Here is a 24,010-nt window from a genome sequence, read left to right on the forward strand (position 1 = left end):
GTTCCTGATGTAGAAAACCAATAAATCTGTGCATTGCTGTAGCCTTATCCGTATAAAAAAGGCACCGTCCCGCTGGTGCCCTGTATTTTGCTCGTGTGTTGTATTCGTTCGATTATGAAACTAACTGTAGATTTTCACCTGCTTTGCTGAAGTTGTGAATAGCTAATCACAAGAGGCAAGCGTTTCAGCAAACCCCCACAATGTTAGCCAGGATCTGTTAGTTATCTGTTCATCACAGATTGGCCGGTTACCCCATGCGAAATCCGTTTCCTTCACTGCTACTTCCATAGCTGTGGTTGTGCGTGGTTTTTTCTCACGTGGGAAGCTGATCAGAATAAAAGGTTATCATTTTATTGCGGAAGTTACATGAGACAGTTTCAAATGAACTAGCCTAGTTACATTCTTTTATGCCTAAAGAAGCCAACGGGATTTCTTGGCAATAAAATAAAGTTGCGTAGTGATCGCAGATTGAGATATTTTGCTCATTGGCCTCACAGCCCAAGGTGGAAAAATTACAGACTTGCGCCTTTGAAGTCTTAGGATACCAAGCAGGATGCCTTTGTCACCTCCAGTGCCTCATTAGCATCAGAAATGGTTTCAGCATGTAGTATTTATTGGGTTGCAGCCTACATTGCCGGTCTAAATGTCTGTAAATTCTTGAGCCAATGAGAGTATGCCACTGTAATAATAAACATAAAACAAAAATTCTGAGGAGCATGGACTCAGCAGCTGGGCTTTATTTAAAGCTCTGGGCCGTATCATGTTGGACAAACATTCTTAAAAAGTGAAGAAACCTTTTATAAACAAAACTTCTTCTTTAAGTCTTTTTCACCTGCATGATCTTTGTAAGGACCTTCACCCTCAAACTCACCTTCCAAAGCATTCGTGATGAACGTTTTCCATATCTGATGTGTTTTGGAAAACCTAACCGATTGAAGGTGGTTTGGGAAACGTGATGTCACATTTAACGTTTTGAAAATGCCCCAGGCCACGTGCAAATCTTTTTTTAAAGAACAGAGCCACAGCTGTCTGGGTGATTTATTCTTTGTGTTTATTCTTTTTCTCCTTTTTCATTACAATAAAAGAAAACTTTGAAAAAGAGCAAAAAACTGTAGACCCACCCCTCTGAAACAAAGAGTAAACTATAAATTAAATCATTATAAATATAAGTTTAGCTATAATTAAATTTAGAGTGAATCATTAATCATTAAATTTAGAGTTCCTCATTGCCCTTTATGAAGAACATTTTCCCTTTTTGGGTACAAGTGATATTGAAGTAATATATTCTTGTTTTCATATTCCTGCATGGGTTTTTATGTTTAATTTTAAGTGTTTTAAATTCTTTTTCTTTATATTCTTAAGGGTAGTCCCATTGATTTGTTGTGAGACCATACAAAATTTAGATTATTAAATATGTAATATATGGGGTCAGTAACTTTCAGCAAATTTGTTCTTCATTTAATTGCAAGGTTACATCTGGTTTCTTGGCTGCCCGGGTTTCAAAATCTTCACTTGGGGTGGGAATTTCATTTTTAAAAAAGACACTTTTAATAGAATTAACTTTTAAGTCCTCACTGATGAAGGAAATGATGTTGCAAATATATTTAACTTAACCATTTAGAAAAAAATTATTGATTTGAACTAGATTGCACTTCATTGCGTTCCTCATAGAGTCTTTCAAAAATTCACACAGGGATATTCTCTAGGATTTTCAAACCTGACTATGAGGTACAGTGCTAATTTATCTATTTGTCAAAGATTTGTTGACAAAGTCCCAACCCCACCCCCCAATGTGACTTATCTTATTAATTCATGTTATAAGTATAAAGCCTACCTTTTATAAGAAAGTAGAGTATTTTAGTCTATTCTTATTGTGGAATAAAAGTCACTGGCATCTGGATAGACTCAACCAGATGTAGTAATGGTTAGATAATTTGGCATTGCAGACTATGGTCTTATAAAGACACTTATTACCAACGTTGTTTTATATCATTACAGATTTACTTATAAAGGGTCTGCTTATCTTTTTATTTGCTATAGATTTTATGGGAGTGATAATGGTTGTTGTTATTTAATGTTTTATCTTGGAACATATAATTTAGAATTACTCTGCCTCCCTTAAGAGAAAGCAGTACAGGATCTGGAAGTTTTTTTTGTTTTGTTTTGTTTTGTTTTTAATATAGAATTGCGTTAAATTGAGAATTGGGGGCCATTTGACATTTCTAAAATAACATCTCTCATTAGAAATGCACTCAAATAAGTTTTAAAATGTTTTATGTGTAAAATCCAGCCTTGGATATTGTTTAAAATTTAGCTCAGTACTCAGCTTTACATCATCTGTTACTTTATTGTGACCATTGCTAGTATGGGACCATTCACATGCTTTCACGGTCTCCCCTTAACAAGACTAAGCATCTCTTAGAAAACCTGCCCTCCCACTAGTGTATTTGAAAAGAAACTCGGGGCGCCTGGGTGGCTCATTTGATTAAGCGTCTGATTCTTGATTTCAGCTCAGGTTATGATCTCATGGTTCATGAGATACAGCCCCGCATCCGGCTCTGAGATGCTGACAGTGTGGAGCCTGCTTGGGATTCTGTCTCCCTCCCTCTCTGTCTCTCTCAGAATAAATAAATAATGATCTTAAAAAAAAAGAAAAACTCAAAAGAAACGTAGTAAGACCAAAATCTTTCTGTTTGAAAGTATTTCATTAAGACATTTGACACTCTTCCTTTAACTCATATTTTTCAGAAAATTTGTCAGATTGCTACTTTATGCAGGTGGTTGTGCAAACACAGAAAATCATACATGAGCCTGGGTGGCTCAGTCATTTGGGCGTCCAACTTCGGCTCAGGTCGTGATCTCATGGCTTGTGGGTTCAAGCCCTGCTTCGGGCTTTGTGCTCACAGCTCAGAGCCCGGAGCCTGCTTTGGATTCTGTGTCTCCCTCTCTCTCTGCCCCTCCCCCACTCGCTCTCACTCTCTCTCTCTCTCTCTCTCAAAACAATAAACATTAAATTAAAAAAAAATCATATACTTGAGAACATATATATATATATATATATATTATGTATTACATATTATATGTATATATTCCTAATATTCTAATTATCACCTCAGAGACAGAAAACCATAATGCAGACAGGAAATATACAGATATGTAACCCATTGTAATTCTTTACTTGTAAAGTTTTTTACCTTTTTTTACTGCAGTATAGTTGCATACAGTATCGTATTAGTTTCAGGTGTACGACATAATGATTCAACAATTCTGTGTATTAAGCTCTGTCCACCTTGATGACTACAGTCACCATCTGTCACTGTCTGCCATTATTAGCTCTATTGTAATTCTTTAAATATTGGGATTTGATGACCAAATGCCATTTATCTAAGCTGTATAATCTTACTAATAAATTCATAGTCACACATCAGTTACTGTAATTCATAGGCATTTTGAAATGTGGCCTACTTTGGGGGGTCCACCTGATATTTGACAGAAAAGTTAGAAATATTTAAGCTCTCTTTATGCCATTTTTAATTAATTAAATTAAAACTTCTAACAAAAGTTGCCCTTGAAAAACCAAAACGCACCTCTGAACCCTCCCGTACCCTTTGTAACAACTCCTAGTAACCAGGAATTTTTGGCTACATGTCTTAGAAAAGTAAGGATTTTTCCCAGGTTGGTTTCAAGTGGGGCAGGACCGGGAACATTTTGTGTGTGGATTGACCTCTGGTTTTTTTCGGATCATTCTGGAAGGTGGCACGTGGGCAAAGTGCACTCAGAACACGGTGACTGTGCTTATGGTACCTTCCAGGTTTTTGTTTGGCTTTTCAGGAAAGAAGCCACACACTTCAGCTTTTGAGGGTTCTGGGAAATTACCCAACACCCTGTGCACTGTGCAAGACAGATGTCTTGCCCTAGTAGAGGAATTTTCTACCCTTTCTTGGCTTTCAGGAGACAGACACTAGGCCCTCCTCTGTCATGTGGATGGTCTGGCTCCGTATTTAGATATACATTCTGAGCGCGTCAGATGCAGAATCAAGGCCCTTCCATTAATCAGGTTGAAGGGAAAGCAGTAGGAATATAGGAACAGAAACTGTTGTAAAATCTGTCAGAAGTATTTTTCACTTCATGACTATCAGATAACACCTTCTTAAGCCCTCTGAAAATGTCGCGGTGTTTTTTTATGTGCTATTTTTATCCTTCGGTGCAAGTATTATTATTTCAATTATTTATTTATTTATTGTAATTGTTATTTATTATTATCGTTATTTGGTGGAATTGTCATTGTTTTAACTTGCCATTCCATTTTTCCAGTTTTTTTTTTTTTTACTGAAATTCATCCAGAAGCACATTTTGTAATACACGTGCTTTTAAACATGAAGATTTTTAACAAGGTAATTTGAAATAATTTTAGTGAATCAGTAAGGGACTATTTGAGGATGGTGGTGGAGACGGGCAGCTGAGAAATTTTACTGAAGTTGGAATACGTTATAAGTGTTCCCCCAACACAGGATCCCCGCGATGGAAGGAACAGGGTCATTAAAGAGAGGTTTCAGGTCCCTTTGCTAAGATAATATTTGCTAAGAAAGTTGGTGTCTCCCAGCACACCAAATCATTTCCCTCTTCAGTCGCAGAGTATCCCCACGTTCAAAAACAAACTGTAATCTTCGAAGAAATGTGTTAACATGTTGCCGAAAATTTACAGAAAGAACGCGTTAACGATTTTTTCAAAGGTATATGTATATATTCTCCGATAGGCGAAATGAATGGCGCGTGTTTTTTTTTCCCACCCACACCCCGCCGCCTCCTTTTTGCTCCCCGTCCCCCCCTTCCAGTTTCTCTCTGCCGTGTAGAGCAATGCGATGGATGATTAAGCCAACAGGTGCCAGGAGCGCTGGGGCAAGCTGGCTTCGTGCCCACATGCGTACAGTGGAGATATTGTGTCACTCCACCTTCTGGTGTGTCTCTGTGTCCTTACGGGGGAAAGGATAACCCAGTTGAAATACATACTGCAACCCCTGAGGGATTAAGTGTGTTTCCTTTGCTTTATAGTTCAGAATTTTACAGTGTCTTTGTTTGGGAGTTCTCAGATTGCTTAATGATTTCTCTAGCCCCGGCCCTGTTGTGACCAGATGTATGTTACAGCCGCATTTGAACCGCTGTAAATTTGCCAGCTTTATTGCTCAACATGTGGTATAACCTTTCCTCTTTTGAGTAGATCCTACCATTCTTCTGCTGCGGAGTACTCGGAAAAGATGATTTTACTTACTTCTTGCCTTTTAAAAACGTTCACGTCCTAATTTTTTTTTTTTTTTTTTTTTTTTAAAGAGCGGCATGTAAACTCTTTGTGGTATGTTAGGGAGCTGTTTCAGAGGTCAGACTCTTGTCATATTATTTTATCACTGTTAACGTTGTCAGTAAGTGTGCCTAGTTTGTTTTACAGCCGTGGAGGGATCCAGAAGAATGTATTGATAGGATAGTCCTGCGTCCCTGTTAGATTACGATGAACTATGTAGCACTAGGTGAGCAAAGATTTTCTAATCTCGTAAGCCCTGGTTTAAAAGCTATTTTCTTTTTTTATTCTGCCGTCAGAATATCTGTTCACATTAATAGCCTTTAGTGGGCTTTAGTGCTTTTATTTGTTGTTCTTCAAAACTGGCCTTCGGAACAAACGATTTTAAAAATGGGGGGTTATTTTGCAGAGATGGGATTATAGTCGTTGGCAGCTGTCAGAGCTGAAATTCCTTTGAGTTTATTTGGAGGTTTTGGAAGGCTCTTAACCTCACCCTGGACCCCACTCTGGCCGAGATGTGGGCCCCAAACTTCATGCGTACTAGGAAAAGAGACTGTTGTCTCTCTCTTCCAGATGCTAGCCTTGTGCTGAAGTCAGGTAATGACATCGAGGTATATGTGGGGCTTGGGGGACAGTTGGGGCTGGGGAAAAATGAACCATGTTTAGGTACAGATGGGGGTCATCCAGCCGCAAGGCTGAGTGTGCTGTAGAGAGACGGGATAGGTGACGCCGTAGCTTTCCTGGAAGGCGGGAGGGAACCGGGATCGCCAGCCTGGGTGGAGGGACCAGCCCTGGGTGGGAGAGGAGGCCGCACATGTCCGAGTGATGGCAGCGGGAAACGACAGTGCCCTGTTAGATGTCACGCATGGAAGGGAGGGGGCGGAAGGGAAGAGAGCGGCCAGACGTGAAACCTCCTTGCCGAGGGGCGCAGGCCAAGTTGGTGGAGAGGTTGTGAGGGCAGTCCAGGGCACAGAGGAGCCGCATGAGACTGGGGGCAGTAAACTTGCAGTGGGGAGGGCGGGCTTTCCACCGCAGTGCAACCCCCACCGCGCCTCTCCCACCCCCGCCGCACCCCCGCAGAGAAAAGCCAACTGCGGGGCCAAGCAGCAAGTCCCGGGACAGTGGCAGAGGCAGCCCGGGTCCTGGCGAAGAGCTGGTGGCCTGCGCTCCCGCGGCAGGTGGACAGGTGGCCCCCAGGGCCAAGCCAGAACGCAAAGCCGGGTGCGGGGGCAGCCCCGTAGGCCGCCTTGCGTCTGGAAAGATCTCTCCTGCCACCAAGTGAAAAATTGGTACCGGGGATCTATACTGGCACCAGGAGGTGGATAGGAGGGTGTTACAACCTATGGGACAAGAAATGGGGGCTGGAATTGAGGGAGAGGCACTGGGCCCACGGGGCGGTCATGGGTGTACTTGAGAAATACTCAGGGTCATCGCTTTGTCTTTCTGTGATTCTGGGGGATAAAGAGTTCTAATCCTCTAGGGCCTCATAAATGTGGGTTTTATCCTAGATCAATTCAGTAATTCTTTATTAGTTCACCTAAAGAGGGTCTGTCCAAATATTGTATTTATATCACTTAGGTAGAATGTTTTTAAGACCTTTTTTTTTTTCCAAAGTGGATTGTAAATATTTTGTCGTATATTCCTTCCACCTTTTTTCGGAGAGCAGCGTTACAAACCCAGATCTCTCTGGACGGGAAGAGGGGTGACCTATAGTATGGTTTTCTTTTTTTTTTTTTTTAATTTGTTTTTTAACGTTTATTTATTTTTGAGACAGAGAGAGACAGAGCATGAATGGGGGAGGGGCAGAGAGAGAGGGAGACACAGAATCGGAAGCAGGCTCCAGGCTCCAAGCCATCAGCCCAGAGCCCGATGCAGGGCTCGAACTCACGGACCGTGAGATGGTGACCTGAGCTGAAGTCGGACGCCCAACCGACTGAGCCACCCAGGCGCCTCTATAGTATGGTTTTCGGAAGCTGGTCAGAGTTGATGAGACTTTCTGAGTTCTGTTACTTACAGGATGTGGTACTTTGGGTGTCTCATCAGTGCTGGGTGACCTTTTATACCTTTCTGTTATTTTCCCGTAAGAGCGAAGCCTTGAAGTACAACCTACGAAGCGGTAGATGGCTTGAATAACATGTTTAGAGGAGAACGGTGCCCCCCTCACCACCTGAGCTGAGAAGCCACTTCTGACGAATGCCGGGGCACGTATGCACTCATGGGTTCAGATGCCTCGTGGGGAAAAATCAATGGGAACAAGGAGTCTTGCTCATTAACTTGTTTACTCTGGGTATGGCAAGTAGAACATTGGTAACAACCAAAGAGTAATGGCTGACCGGGTCTCTTAACTGATTTGTAAGCCGCACGTCATGGCATATGGAATCCCGCCGGATAAGGGGCCTCTCCCTGTGCTTTTATTTATTTATTTATTTTAGCATCCCTTTTAACTTGGCCCGAGATTGATGGAGGCATTATCGTGGACCTGGGAAGCCGTGAGCCGCCCTGGAATGACAAACAGTTGTTGACAGCTTTGAGGAGATGGATGGAAAAACAAACACGGACAAGGTCCTCGTGTTTGTTTTCCCGTTGAGCCTCGAGAAGAATGTCGCTCTGGTGATTCAGCACAGGGGAAGGAAAGTTACGCCTTGTTATCAAAGTCAATATTTTCCGAGCCCGACTTACACACATCTCCAGAGCACATCTCATTTTTGCATGGCGTACAATTAATCAGAGTAAGAATAGGGACGTTCATCACTTGGGAACAGGTTCTGCTTCTATCCACTCTTGGTAGCTGTCATCATTCTCACGCATAAAACTCAGGGGTTTCGCAGGTACGCGTTATCCGTTAGGACGACTAGGCGGAGCTTACATCTGGGCATCATCTCTCTGGAGTAATAATTATTGCTAGTAGGAAAGCATGATACAATAGAAAAGCACATACGTCATAACAGGCATCTAATAAATACGTGTCCGTTGGTGTAACAGTGTGTTGTATCGTCCACGAGTCGCAATGAGGAGAAAAGAGCATCCATTTGCTACACTATCCACTAGAGCCATTAAACTGATGCCCAAACGGATTATAAGACGAAGATTAATACAAATTATTGTGTTCATATTGATTCATGCCCTTCAGAAACTTCAACTGAGGAATACCTTCACTGCTGTAGGCAGGTTACTTTATCAAGTGTGACGTGTGGAAGGAAGTGATTTGGGGGTGTTGGTTTTCTAAGTGAGTTGTAAACGATTTCACTGCCTCTGTCTGCCTAACATCTTCCTACCTTCTTCTGGCGATAGAATTTTTCTTTCCTATGCAGAGAAAATAACGCCTGTGGCTTGAGGGAGATACTGCGTCATTGTGTCTGTCCACGAGCACCCCTTCCCTGCTCGAAGGATGGTCACCTCATCCCCTAGTCGCAACGCTGCTTCTGGACTTGATTCTTAGAGATCTGTCGGGAAACAGACTTTCTGCTAACTGGTAGTGCCATTTTGGCCGTTTGATGGCAAGAGCCTGCAAGCAGAAATACTCCAAGCAGAGTCAAGAGCTGGAAAGAGCCGGAAGCATGATAGCACTTTTGACACTGAAGCTAGTGATCCCCAAAAGCAGCTACCACCCTGTTGTAAGAGATAAAGCCCCATTTCTCTTTGAGCTACTTTGAGCTGTCTTTCTGTCATCTGTGGCCCCAGGAGCCCCACTGACATAACAGATGATATAGGCTCGCTGGAGGGGGGGTATGTGACTGAGGGGAAGATGATGAGGCCGGGAACCTGGATAAAAAGTAAAAAGTTGAAACTGAAAAGAATGCCGGAAGACTGGTGGGTTTTTATGAGGAAAGAGACTGAAAACTGTTTCTGAAAAGGAACGCAGATGGATTAAAAGCAAGTTGTTTGCCCCAAGAAAAAAGCAAAGTATTATTCCCTTCTGTGCAATACGTTGCTCTACGTTTGAAGTATTTTGCAGTCCTCGCGTATTAGGACATTGGAGGCCAGAGATGGAGTCCCATTAAAGGGTTGATTTAAACTGTCAAGGGCCAGAGGTGGAGCCCCAGAGGTAACTTGACCCCAGGCATCCCTGTTGGGTCTCTTCTCCACTTCCTTTTATCCTACTCCTTGGCCACAAACAACTGAAGAGGAGGGAGGACCTATTTTCCTGGGCTTTGGTTCGTAAAATCCAAGGAAGGACTCTGTCGCCCAGTTCGAATCAGATACCTGCTCAGGAAACCAGTCACTGTGTCCAGGTGTGCATACTGGCATATACAGCCATTTGGGACCCAGGGAACAGAGCCTTCCAAAGGCAGGTCAGGTGCAAGCCTGACCCCTGAGAGAATCAGTGTGGCCTGAGCAGCTGTCGAGATTGTGCTCACTACGGTGTATTACTTCTGCCATCATTCAGAGTAGTCAGGATATGGGAGAGGGGGCAGAACAGTATATTCTAAGGGTTGGTAATTCTGCATTTGTATTTTTTTTTAGTGTAGAAATGTCACCAGGCTCTTTCATAGTGATTAAGAGGGGGGGGGGTATTTTTTTAATGTTTATTTATTTTTGAGAGTGGGGTAGGGCAGAGAGGGGACAGAGGAACCAAAGAGGGCTCTGTGCCGACAACAGAGAGCCCGATGCAGGGCTCGAACTCGTGCACTATGAGATCATGACCTGAGCCGAAGTCAGACGCTTAACCGACTAAACCACCCAGGTGCCCTTCTATTTTGTTTTTTTTTTTTAATTTTTTTTTAATGTTTATTAATTTTTGAGACAGAGAGAGAGAGACAGAGCATGAAGGGGGGAGGGGCAGAGAGAGAGGGAGACACAGAATCAGAAGCAGGCTCCAGGCTCCAAGCCATCAGCCCAGAGCCCGACGCGGGGCTCGAACTCACGGACCGCGAGATCGTGACCTGAGCTGAAGTCGGACGCTTAACCGACTGAGCCCCCCAGGCGCCCCTCTATTTTGTTTTTAATACACGTTGCAGGAGTTTTACTTCACTGCTGAAGTAGTTGGAGCCAACTGAAAGGCTAATAACATCATGAAAAAGAAACTTATTATAAAGCACGGGAACAAAATGTGAGTAGGTTAATAAGCCAGCTGTGGGTTCTAAAGTATTTACATTTGTCATCTAACTACCCCGTACTTTATGTTTTGGAAATATGCTTTAAATATCTAAACTGAGAGGCATTATAGAAAATGCATGGAAAACAGAGTAAAATAGGGTAATGAGCTGTGGCCCCTTGGTTCTAGGAAAGATGGTCCAGTGCTCACTGAAACGAACCATCGGTCTTGGTTAGTGTGGTTAGCATGGTATTTCTACCCAGACGTGGCCTGTCCCAGTTAGTGTAAGCATTCGTGGGAGTCAGACGGTCCCGCCAAGTTCAGGCACCCGGCAGTTGGATTGCACGTTCTAGACCTTGGTTCCCATCTTCGGATGGCTGACGTGCCCAAAACGGAGACAAGCTAGTATCCTTTCCTTATCCAGGTGAAATAATTCATTCAGTTCCTGAACCACGCCCTGCGAACTGCCAAAATACTTGTTTATATAAGAGCTTCTGTGTTATGTGAGATAACACCTTAGCCAGCCTTTAAACAGCATGATTTGTAATGGGAATCCTCATTACTCCTGTGAAATGAAATTAATAAGTTATGAAGAAAAGGTTATTTCAAATACCAATAGAAAGTGTTTGATTGTTGGGGAAGGGAGGGAAGTTAAACAGATTCGGAACATTTTAATTACATGTAACTTGAACTACTTCAGGAAAGACTATAGACTCTCAGGGGCAAAGAATTTTTTAACACTTATAAATCATCATAAAATGAACGTAATATTGTCTACAAATGTACATATTCATTTGCACTGCTGGTTCCTTTAAAAATTATTTGCGCCTATTTGCATGGTTCTCCTTAAGAATTATAAATTCACGTATCTCAGGAAGCCTGTCATTCAGGACTTCAGATAAGATGGGCGTATTGAGAAGTTAAATACTTCTAACTTAGGGGTGCCTGGATGGCTCAGTCGGTTGAACGTCCGACTTCGGCTAGGTCATGATCTTGTGGTTCGTGGGTTCAAGCCCCGCGTCGGGCTGCGTGCTGACAGCTTGGAGCCTGGAGCCTGCTTCGGATTCTGTGCCTCTCTCTCTGCCCCTCCCTGGCTTGTACTCTCTCTCGAAAGAAATAAACATTTTAAATACTTTTAAATAGTGGCAGTGTTGACAGTAATAGAGAAGAAGCCCTTATTGGGGGTTGGGCAGAACGTCAGAGCCACTGTGAGTGATTTAAGGGATGTATTGTGGGGAAATAAGCCAAAGGCGGTGCTGGGAGTGAAGCCGTCTGGAAGGCTCTGGTGGTGCCTGTACCTGGTGTTGGGCCGAGCTGAGCAGGACCATCGGAGAAGAGAGGAAGGAAGGGCAGGGAGGGCCGGGGAGGGCAGAGCAGGAGCAACCTGCAGTCTGCAAGGTTGAGGTGAAACTCACTGGAACAAACGGGAACTTGGAACTCGTGTCTGTTTCTTGCCGCCTCCCCGCCGGCAACCTTGACCACACAGGTAACCTGCGCAAGAGCACGTGCACTTGACTACGAAACGGCACACAGACTTGAGCCAGGATTCTGAGAAGTGGGCGGGCTCAGGAATTGGCTGTGGCCCAGAGATCCGGCAGGATGCTGAAGCGCGGGCCCGGTGTCCCTGCAGGCGGCCGGGGCAGCAGGCAGAGCCCCACCGGTTGGGGGTGAGCCTTGGTAGTGCCTGAGCTTAGAGCAGTTTTCCAAGTGTGAGTGTGGCCGCTGTTTCGCTTCCACCTTCCAGATGGCATACGAGCTCTGCGGCCGTCCCGCCCCTACAGCTGGACAGGGAGGGGAGCGTGGGGCATTGTGGCTCCGGGCTAAGTGGACTGGAGCAACACGCGAACACAGCGCCTTGTCAGCTGAGCACCGGGACACGCCGTTGGGTCAAACCTAGCTCCCAGAGAAGGCCGTAGCCCGACATGATGAAAGTGTCCCTCTTACAACCCCAAATTCACTAACCCAAGATTCACTAGTCCCTTTTTGCCTCTTTGGGTGATGTTCATCCGTCTTCAGGCTGGGTCACAGCCCTCCCACCCCCCTTGATGTTTGTCCAGCCTCAGTTCTGAGACACGAGATTAAATACCGTCAGCATACCTTTGCCACTACAAGGGGAGAGAGGAATAAAATGTTTATATCCAAATAAGAGAAAAGTACTCAGAACTATTACATTCCTTGTATCTGCACCTGGTCACAGGACCACTGCTGGTGTTTATAACTACCTTTGTGTGCTGGCCAAGCTGTGTTCCCCTTGTCTTTGGCACAGGAGATGACCCAAAATGGAGTTCTTGAAGGGTCTAGAAGTGGAACTCTTATACACCAATAGGAGGAATGTAAAATGGCGATCCACTTTGCAAAACAGTTCGACAGTTTCTTACGTAGTTTAAATATATACCTACTGTATGTTGCACACTCTTTACTTGTGAGAAATAAAAGCATATGCCCCTACAAAGACTTGAACACAAATGTCCATAGCTGCTTTTTTATAATAGTCCCAGACTGGAAACAACCCAAATATCCATCAACAAGTGAATAGATCTATTATAATAGTGGTATTACCAACACATATAATGGAATATTGCTCAGCAATAAAAAAAGAATGAGCTATTGATACACTGAGCCATATGATGAATCTCAAAATAATTTTGCCTCATGAATAAAAGTCCAGACAGAAAGTCGTGTTATAAAATTCCGTTTACGTAAAAGTCTGGAAAATTCAAGTGATCTATAGGGACTCAAGGTGTGGTTCACTGGCCGCTATGGGTGGGGGGAGGGGATTACAGTGAGGCATGACAAAACTTGGGAATGATGGATATGTACAGTATCCTGATTGTGGTGATGTCTTCATGACATCTGTTTCCTCCGGCCTCGGAGTTAAAAGCTGCCCAAGTCTCCAACTCCCCGGGGCCCTTGGCTATGTTCACAAGACAGAGACAAGTGTGGCACAGGGACAGAAGTAAAGCAAGTGATAAAAGGTTGCAGATAGTGATGGGGTGAGATGAGGGATGGCCTTCAACCCATGTAACATACAAAGAATTTGGACTTTCAGGGGCACCTGGTTGGCTCAGTCATTTGAGTGTCCGACTCTTGGTTTTGGCTCAAGTCATGGTCTCACGGTCTTATGGGCTCGAGCCCCACATCAGGCTCTGCTCTGGCAACACAGAACCTGCTCGGGATTCTCTCTCTCCGCCTATCTCTGCCCTGCCGTCACTTGTGCTGTCTCTGTCTCTCTCAAAATAAATAAATAAACTTAAAATAAAGAGTTTGGACTTTCTAAGGCCACCGGAGAATGAGCAGTGAGGCGAACATGAAATCATTCAATCTTTTTGAGCAAGTAGTTTTATTATGATTCCGTACAAGTGTTAATAGTACAGTAAACTGGGAAGGGCAGGTTTGAGAGAGATTATGAAGTCTAAATTACCAGGACTTGGCGATGAATATGGTTGGTCAATGAATAGAAGAAATCAAAGCTGATCTAAAGATTTTGATATGAGGGGCGCCTGGGTGGCGCAGTCGGTTGAGCGTCCGACTTCAGCCAGGTCACGATCTCGCGGTCCGGGAGTTCGAGCCCCGCGTCAGGCTCTGGGCTGATGGCTCGGAGCCTGGAGCCTGTTTCTGATTCTGTGTCTCCCTCTCTCTCTGCCCCTCCCCCGTTCATGCTCTGTCTCTCTCTGTCCCAAAAATAAATAAACGTTAAAAAAAATAAAAATAAAAAAAATAAATAAAAAAAAAAGATTTTGATATGAGTTATAGGAGAAAAAGTTATGTATTTGATTAAAAAAAAAAAGAACTCTGGAGAAGTACTTGATTTGCATGGAAATGTGCTGAGTTCAGTTTGGAACACATTGCATTTGCGATGATGTTAAAATATCCAAAGGAAAAACACCAACCATCAAGTGACATTACAAAATCAGAACTCAGGACAAGGGCAGGATTGCACACTTTGTGGTTCTACTTAAAGACAGGAGAGTTGGGGCGCCTGGGTGGCTCACTTAAGTGTCCAACTTCAGCTCAGGTCATGATCTCACAGTTCGTGGGTTCGAGCCCTGGGTCGGGCTCTGTGCCGACAGCTCGGAGCCTGGAGCCTGCTTCGGATTCTGTGCCTCCCTCTCTCTCTGCCCCTCCCCCACTCGCACGCACTCTCTCTCTCTCTCTCTCTCAAAAATAAACATTAAATAAACTACCCATTATTAAGCACCTTCCAAGCATTATACTGTATGTCAGTATCTTATGAATCCTCACATTAACCTTGCAAGTTATATATTATTACCCTCATTTTGCAGATGAGGAAACGGGCTTGTAGACAGTGTTACTTAGGCGCTCGTAATTGGCAAAGCGGAAATGTAGCCCTCATCTGTAACTGCAAAGCCCGGACCCTTAACCTCTATGCCATCCTGAATTCTTCTGGCGACTTGAGTGTATCATGAAACTTCTGCCTCCGGTGCCTTTCTTTCTGTCTGCTTCCTCCTGCGTCTAGACTGCTCTTTTCTTCCCTCCAATCCCCTTAAAGCATCGCACTCCTGCTGAGTCTTAAGTCTGTCGGAGAGTGCTCAGAAGGCTATTTTCCCTGCCTCCCCAGCTGATTCCGAGCCCATCGTAGACCATCTCCCTTTCATTGTACTATACACGTTATTACGATCATCTGTATGCCAGTGTTTCCGTTAGAGTAAAGGTTGGCACACCGTATTCAGTAAAGGGCCAGAGAGTAAATATTTTAGGTTTTCTGGGCCATCCCATCTCCGTTGCAGCTACCCGACCCTGCCGCTGTGGTGTGAAAGCAGCCAGAGCAAGGCGTAGACAAACGAGTATGGCTGAGTTATGGTACAACTTCGTTTATGGACACTAAAATCTGACTGTCATGTAATTTACACATGTCACGAAGTATTCTCCTTCTTTGGATTTATTTTTCTAATCGTTAAAAAAATTAAAAACAAACAAACAAACAAACAAACACATTCATATCTTGTGAGCCATTCAGAAGCAGGTGCCGGCTGGAGGTGGCCCATAAGCTAGAGCTTGCTGTCCCCTACACTATAGTATGAATTTCTTGGCCACAGGTCTAGTACTTCTTTGTTAGGGTGACGATACCAACGTATTGTCCAAACTGGGATGCTTTGAAAGCGAAAGGGTTGCTGCGAGTGATGCTGGGACCCGCAGGCACAGAGGGGAACTAGGCCAGGCAGAGAGGGGTTGTCACCCTGGTCACAGGGTAGCCTCGTCGGTTGTATACGGCTTCATCTGGGGTCTTAATCGCTTCAGTCGCCCGTGTCCCAGGGTTCATTTATTCTTGGTCGACTCGCAGGCTTTGGGATGTGTGCAAGGTGCTGAAATCATTTAGAGCACTAATGTTTTACACCCGCCACAGTGGCTCTGGAAGAAGCAGCTGTATATTTAGTAAGTGGTTTTCAGAGTGGATGAGTGTGGAACCCGTGCATGACCTGGACAATGAATTCATACAGTTTTATAGCATGTCTCTTCCAGAGAGTTTTCCTCCATCGAGTACCAAGAGTATGGGTTCATGCTAGTAAAAATTAAAATGAAATTTGCTGTGGACAAAATTATAGAACAGAAGCAGAAGAGAAGACTTGTTTCACATTATATTTAATGCCTTCTGTCTTTTCGATCTTTTTGCAGTTTTTTGAGGTGCCATTTGATTCAAACATGAATAGGACAAAGAACAGACCTCTGGTTCGTGGACAGATCAGGTAAACTCACGAATCCAAGACTCTTTCACCGTCTAGAACATCCATTTGCTGGTTTATCCCGAATCGTTTCCCAGTCTTGTGCCTTGAGTTGTGGCGGGCAAATAACACACCCCCAAAGGGACCTACTGGTGTGGACATGCAGTACCTCTACTCAAAGTGTACCTCAGGGCACCTAAAACCGAGCTAAGATTTGCAGTCCCGTTGTTGGGGAAACTCATGCCGTGTGGATGTCTTTATGAGATCCCACTTTGAAATGTGGACTTGTTTCACTTGTCCCGGCTGAGGATAAAAACATTCCATTAGCACAAGTGATTTCAGATAAATCCACATAAGGTATCCGAAGAAAGATCTATCCGAAGCCTTACTTTTGCAGACAAACTGATAATGCTGTCATCTGCCAAGCAAAGGACTGCCTCCATTACTCTTTCTACCAAATTCAATTAAGTAGAACTAAAAGGCATATAAATATTTTAATATCACTAATGGTTAATAATTAAACGTTTTAACTTCCTGGAGTCCTTGAAACTGGCATTGAAAAAAAAAATTTTTTTTAAATCCAGTGAATATCATCAGCCAAGAAGAATAAAAAGAGGCAAATGGTTGATAACGACTATTCTAAATCAGTGAATCCTGCCCTCACATTTCCAGGCAGTGCCCTCATGGAGCTTAAAATATATTGGGTAACACTTGTGGATCAAACCAATCACACATTTTCAGTAAGACAATAAAGGAAACAAAGCAGGTACAGTCAGAAGTCTATGCAAAAATGATTTTTAGTATTAGCTGTTTGTAGCCATTCAGTTCTTAAATGAGTTTAAAATACCATTATATTGCAAAGAGCCATGAAAACCTGTAAGAAGAGAAATCTCATATCTATTGATAATTGATTTCTTTTCTTGAAATATAAATCAAGCCATCTGCTGTGTTTTTATTTAAAAAGTGTCAGAAGTATGTTTATTGTTATTTTTTTAATGTTTATTTTTGAGAGAGACAGAGCATGAGCAGGGTAGGGCAGAGGGAGAGGGAGACACAGAATCCGAAGCAGGCTCCAGGCTCTGAGCTGTCAGCACGGAGCCTGACGCGGGGCTCGAACTCACAGACCGTGAAATCATGACCTTAGCCAAAGTTGGACGCTTAACTGACTTAGCCACCAAGGTGCCCCAGAAGTACTTTAATTTGAAGTTGTTTTATAGGCTTTTAAAGTTTTTAAAATTTATTTTAGGGGGAGGAGAAGGAGCACTCAAGAGCACGAGTGGGGGAGGGGCAGTGAGAGAGAGAGAGAGAGAGAGAGAGAGAGGGAGGGAGGGAGGGAGGGAGGGAGGGAGGAGAGAGGGAGAATCCCAAGCAGGCTTCACACTGTCAGCTCAGAGCCTGATTCAGGGCTCAAACTCACGAACCATGAGATCATGACCTGAGCTGCAACTGAGTTGGACACTTAACCGATTGAGCCGCTCAGGTGACCCTGAGTGAAGTTGGTTCACAAGAGCAAATGCAAGCTTTGTAACTCATTTCAAAAACTAGAAGCTGCTTGTGCTGCTGGGCAGGTCACACGTAAGTTCTTGCTCCTTTCCTCAGTATAATCGTACCCTCTAGAACCAAGGCAGATGCGGGACAAGCCCACTAAGCAGCCATTAGGCGTCTAATGGCGATCAGATAGAGGCCCGCCATTCTTCTGGTATCTCCTCTTACCTTGCCCAGTGTGGTCATTGTCTGCACCCAGGAAAGCCAGGCCTTTAAGTGCATCCAGAGTGGGGGCCTTGCTCGTTGGCCTTGGCAATGCCCATCCTTTAAAGGAGACAGGCTGGGGGCGCCTGGGTGGCTCAGTCGGTTGAGCAGCCGACTTCGGCTCAGGTCATGATCTCGTGGTCAGTGAGTTCGAGCCCCGTGTCGGGCTCTGTGCTGACAGCTCAGAGCCTGGAGCCTCTTTCAGATTCTGTGTCTCCCCCTCTCTGACCCTCCCCCGTTCATGCTCTGTCTCTCTCTGTCGCAAAAATAAATAAACGTTAAAAAAAATAATAATAATTAAAGGAGACAGGCTGTCATCTAGTTATTAGTCTTGCTAAACTTGTAACTTCACCTTTTGTTTTGCAAGATGACCCCGGGTCTCCTTTATGACAATAAACCTTAATTGCTGCCTAAAGTAGCCTCCGAGAGGGCAACTCACGGGGCTGGAAAAAGAGAGTCAAACTTCTGTTATGAGCTACGTGTATTTTATTAAATCGGTACAATTGTAGGAGGTGTTCCGAGTCTGCGGCAGAAATCCTGCACTGAGAGTCACGGTTTTGAAACTGCAGACTTGGTATCCTGCCAGGTAGTTTTTATTATAATTTAGTAAATTGTTATCTATGACACACATTTTGTAAGTGGCTGGCTGCGGGGGTATAGTAGAAAGTCTTACGTCTGTCCGTTAGCATTGATTCCAGCTTTGGTGGTTCTGACATTCACAATAGCTATTGGGCATTTAGGCGTAAAGCCCAGCCAGTTTATTTTGAAATTCTTGATTTGGAATTTACTGCTCCATTTGATTGGACTGATCTGCCTTGTTGAATCTGTCCGACGTCGTAGACGCTGCAGTTTGTCATGTGAAGTGTAAGTTCCCGTCATTACTGACAGGCAGCAGTAAGCATGGTCAGTCTGGGAAGGAAATCCTTGGACATCTTTGCCACTGACGGCTGTTTCCTCCTTTGTACCTCGCTTGGCTTCTCTCCATCCTGAAGATAAGACATACCATGAGCATTTATGGGGGGTATGTGTGCGTGTGTGCGTGTGTGTGTGTGTGTGTGTGGCATTAATTTTTTAAAGTGATTGCAATTTAGTTTGAAAATTTGTACTGAAGTGAATAAAAGGGTATTCTAAGAAGTTAAAGGAATACAATTAAGGAAAGAAACATATGCCTGGATTATTCTTTTTCTTTTCTCTTTTTTTTTTTTTTTTTTGAGAACCTGGGAAATACTGTGTGGACCCATCCGTGCATTTATGCACTTGCATGGTGGCCATTCTCTGAACTTTTGGTTTTCTCTTCCAGAAAAATGTGGCTGGGTAGGTGGGCACTGAATGCCTTATAGAACTGACACAGATGATAGGGCTTTTTTTTTTTATTTAGTGTTTATTTATTTTGAGAGAAAGAGCAGGGGAGAGGCAGAGAGGGAGGGAGACAGAATCCCAAGCAGGCTCTGCACATCAGGCACAGAGCCCGATGTGGGGCTTGAACCCACGAACTGCGAGATCGTGACCTCTGCCAAAATCAAGAGTCGGACACCCAACCGACTGAACCACCCACGTGCCCCGAAGATCGTGCGTTTTTGGTTGTTTATTCTGTATTCCAGAAAGGATCAGAGGTATCGTGAGACTGTAACTTAATAAAACAGAGAAATGCGTAAAGAAAGTCAGGGTTACGGAACATAGAACCTGTGATAAAACGGCGAGAACGAGGAAAGCTTCTCGAAGTCACCGTAGTTACTGAGGTTGACCTGTAGATTTCATTCTGCATTTCCTGGTGAAATCACAGTCCCATCGTAATGGTAAGCATTGCGTGCAATATGAATATTTAATTCTCCCTACAGCACCATGAGATAGGACACTGTTGAATACGCAGGTGAGAAGACTGAAGATCCAAGTGTTATGAAAAGTGGCAGAACCAAAATTTGGCCTGGCCCGTTTGCTTCCCTGCCCTGAGTTCCTAACGGCTGCATAGAACCGTCTCTAAAATCTCTCTGTCCGTGAGAAGGAAACACCACCCTAGGGGGACCAAACTTCTGCCTCTCCGTTCTTAAAAAAATAAGAAAGGACACTTGGTGACAGTATTAGAAGAATGTCCTACATGACTTCCATGGAGGAAACCTATATAGATTTCTAAGGCATCTCTCGGCCGCAAGCCAGAGCAAAAATACCCAAGAACAGCTCCTGCCGAGAACTGCGTAGAGCGAATCTTCTTGAAGCAGGTGGTGAGGAAGAAGCTCGTGGGCAGACGTATTGGCCCAAGGACCTTCTCTAGCGCACCAGCTTGCTCCAGGGATTAAGCTGAGCCCGTGAGAGAGGAGAGAAGATGCCAGTGTCGTGTGTGCATCAGGCGACGCGGGGGATGTGCTCCCACCACACGACACGATAGGAAAGGGGGCGAACGGTCAGGCGGCTCTTGGTCCCGGTTTGCCCAGGACAGTCCTGATTTACACCAGAATTATTGATGGTGTTCTGCTCTCTTAATACTGTCCAGGCTGGATGATAGCCACACCACGTAATTTCTAGAAAGGGCTGGTGGTGATGACTGTAAAGTTTACAGAATTTCCTCCTTTTTAAGTCCATTTCCTGCAAATTCCAATTGCTTTTTTTGCCTAGAGAAGAAAACAAAGAGCACATAAATGGAAAGTATGTCATATCTAAATCAGACTGTAGGTCCACACCATAATACAGGCCTCTTCAACTAGCTTTTTAAAAATGACACTCGATGGCTCAGTTAAAATGACAGTGGATGGCTGTCATTTAAAAATGACACTGTCATTTAAAAATGTCATTTAAAAATGTCATTTAAAAATGTCATTTAAAAATGACACTGGATGGCTCAGTTGGTTAGGTGTCTGACTCTTGGTTTCGGCTCAAGTCATGATCTCATTTTCGTGGGTTCGAGCCCCACGTCGGGCTCCGTGCTGACAGTGCAAAGCCTGCTTGGGATTCTCTCAATCCCCCTCTCTCTCTCTCCCCCCTCCCTCCCCCTCCCCCACTTGTGCTGTTTCCATCTCTCAAAATCAATAAACTTAAAAAAGAACTGACACTCGATGTCGACGTTTTCTCGTAAATTGGAGAAGATGCATAAGGCCAACTGACTCGTTTGGACGTTTCTGGCGACAATGGTGTAGTCATTGTTCTGAATGACTGCTGTCAGGAGGGAGTTGGGCTTAGAGATCCCCTTTGATTCTCCAACAGAGAGCACGGTGTAGAATCCATGCCACACGTCAGGAATACACACTGAAGGGAGTCTGCTCACTTACGGAGTCGAACCTGCGAGCCCAAAGTCACTTGGCGAAGGTGAACGTCAGAGAAGCTTACCTTCTTATCGGAAAGTCAGATTCAGTGTGATCCAGGTTTTAAGTTGGCGGCTGGAGAAAGTTCATTAGCAAATTTTAAAAAATCTCCGTAATAGAAAACACCTCAGTCTTCTGATAGTCTTTGTCTGGTAACAGAATCGAATGAAAAATGTCACCTGGTGGACTCTAAGCTTGGGCAAGTCACGGAATTAACCTTGCCCCACTGCCCCTTCCCCTCAGGGAGGGATCCTAATTCCAGCCTTGTTCATCTCACGCCGTTGTGGTGCGGGTAACAATGGGGTCAGCAGAATCATGCAAATACATGTGCATTGTTGGGGAGAAGGTTTAAAACTCTAGAAAAACGAGTAGTTACTTGTAGGACTTCCACCTGTTTTCAAATTTTGCTTTACAATACAAATATTTCAGCACTTACAGGCAATGACAAAAAAGAAATTCAGAGGGGCGCCCGGGCGGCTCAGTCAGTTACATATCTGACCGTTGAATTCAGCTCAGGTCGTGATCTCACAGTTTGGGGGATGGAGCCCTGCATCAGGCTCTGCACTGGCTGCACAGAGCCTGCTTGGGATTCTCTGTCTCTCTCTGTCTCTCTCTCTGCCCCTCCCCCCACTGCTCGCCCGCTCTCTTTCTCTCTCTCTCAAAATAAACTTAAAAAAATTTTTACATTAGTTTCTAGGGATAGGGAGAAAGAAGCAAAACACTTGGAAAGTAAGACAGCAGAGAGTGGATGTTACGTGTTTCCATTATCAGGGTCACGTTGGTAGGACCACCCTGCGGCATGTCACGGAATCCTTCCTCCTGCTGCCCTCAGGACACGTTGATGGGGAATGTTGTCCCTGTAGAGGACTGTGCTGGTTGCCAGGGTTACTAACAGGTGGGTGACATGCTCTCCGTTCTCTTAGGGTCACGTTGAGGGGACGGCAGCTCACACGTGTAAGGACACTGAGTGCTACCAGGGGTACGGTCTACACATGTAACGCTGAGTGCACCTGCCAGCCGGGTACCGCGCGGGACCCCAAGGTGCAGCGGGAACACCGTGGGAGGGACATTGCTGGGTGATGCGGGAGCACAAAGAGGAGAACCTGATCCAGACCGCAGAGCTCCGGGGTGACTTAAGGGGGGCGCGAGGACGTCCGGGGTGACTTAGCAGAGGCACAAGGACGCCCGGGGTGACTTAGCAGAGGCGCAAGGACGTCCGGGGTGACTTAGCAGAGGCACAAGGACGCCCGGGGTGACTTAGCAGAGGCGCAAGGACGTCCGGGGTGACTTAGCAGAGGCGCGAGGACGTCTGGGGTGACTTAGTGGAGGCACGAGGACATCTGGGGTGACTTAGGGGAGGCACGAGGACGTCCGGGGTGACTTAGCAGAGGTGCGAGGACGTCCAGGGTGACTTGGGGGAGGCCCGAGGTGAGAACCAGAGGGTGAGGAGGAGCTAAGCCAGCGTGTCCTTTTCCAAGTTCTTTCCGTTCCTTCCCCCTCCGACCACTCCTTTGTTGGTGGCCACTGACCTCCTCATCCCGTCTGCAATCTACAGACACTGCCCTCTGCCCTGTCTGTACCTCCAGCCCAGACCGCTCTTCTGAGCCAAGGCCTTTGAAAATCTCTTTTGGGGTCCTCTATGGGTATCTCCGATTCCTTAAGTATATATCCCAGCGCACGGCTCCCCCCCTCCCACACGGCTTTTTGTTAACCAAGGTTCCGAAGTCAGGTGCCTGTAAGTCACTCTAGACTCCCTGTCTGGTCCCCCTCATCCGGTTGTGGAATAGACCATGTCTGTCCAGCCCCCTAAGTCACCCTGAAATGTGCCCTCTCACCCCCCCCCCCCGGTGTCAGAGCACCCCCGGCTTGCCTGGGTTCTTAGAACGACGCCCCAGCTGCTCTCCCTGCCCGTTCGCCAGCCCTCTTTCCGTCTGTCTTCCCCAGGCTTTCCTTACATGATCACATTGGTCTCTGGCTTCAAACCTTTGGGGAGAGTCTTCTAAATATATTTAAGAAGAAATACTTGTTTTCCGTGCTTTACTATGTCTTACATGTAAGGCCTTTGAGGATCTGATCCTTCCTGGTCCTTCCAGCCTCCTCCTCTGACTGTGCGCATCTTTCTTCTTCTTCTCCTTCGTCTCCTTCTCTTCTTCCTCCTCCTGCTCCCTCTCCTAATGTTTATTTATTTTCAGAGAGAGAGAGAGAGAGAGAGAGAGAGAGAGAGAGAACAAGCGGGGGAGGGACAGAGGGAGAGAGAGAATCCCAAGCATACTCCACATTGTCAGCACGGAGCCTGACGCCAGGCTCAAACTCACAACTGAGATCGTGACCTGAGCTGAAACCAAGAGTCGGACGCTTAACCGACTGAGCCACCCGGGCGCCCCTCTGCTCACCTTTTCTCATTTATCCCTTGGTGTTGAGACCGGATGGGCCCGCTGGTGTTTTCACCGAAGCACCATGCTCCCTCTTGTCCCACTGGGTGTGCTCCCCTGGTCCACTCATTGCCCGGGCAGGTTTTGTGCCAAGCACTCCTTCCTCTGGAAGGGGAAGCTACGCCCGTAGTCCAGTGGGGCAGGTGGGGTTAGGTGTTTGTCCTGGGGCTCGCCCTCTTCTTCGTTTATGCCCCTGTCCTAGCCCCACACAGCCCTCTGCAAACCCTTTCCTTGGGCCCCTTGCTCCATTACGTTGTGTGTTCTTCTGGGACAAAGATGGAGTCTGCCCTCTGTTTATCTCCAGTCCCCAAGATCGTTTATAGAGAGCAGTTTCCTCAGTGCCTAACGTGTGCTCGGCACTATTTTTAATGCCACGACCCGGCAGGGAACGAAGCAGACAGCCATCCTTGATGTCACGGAGCATGCGCTCCGGCCATCACATCCGGCAGACCGCTGATGCTTCATGAGGGATGCGTGGACGGACAGAGGGACAGATGTTAGAGAAGCGGAAATGACCTCCCAAGGGG

The 24,010-nt window shown here is 45.4% G+C and overlaps 1 protein-coding gene across 1 annotated transcript in view; it reads left to right on the forward strand.

The window, feature by feature from the left end:
* The window catches only part of COX10 (cytochrome c oxidase assembly factor heme A:farnesyltransferase COX10), a 140,360-nt gene that overhangs the window by 80,448 nt on the left and 35,902 nt on the right, over positions 1–24,010 (forward strand). Inside the window, exon 5 of the mRNA XM_011288832.4 lies at positions 15,963–16,033. Within this exon, the coding sequence (XP_011287134.3) occupies positions 15,963–16,033 (71 nt within the window). The remainder of the gene's footprint in view (positions 1–15,962; positions 16,034–24,010) is intronic.

This window comes from Felis catus, chromosome E1 (genome assembly GCF_018350175.1).
Source record: "Felis catus isolate Fca126 chromosome E1, F.catus_Fca126_mat1.0, whole genome shotgun sequence".
NCBI classification, from domain to species: domain Eukaryota; kingdom Metazoa; phylum Chordata; class Mammalia; order Carnivora; family Felidae; genus Felis; species Felis catus.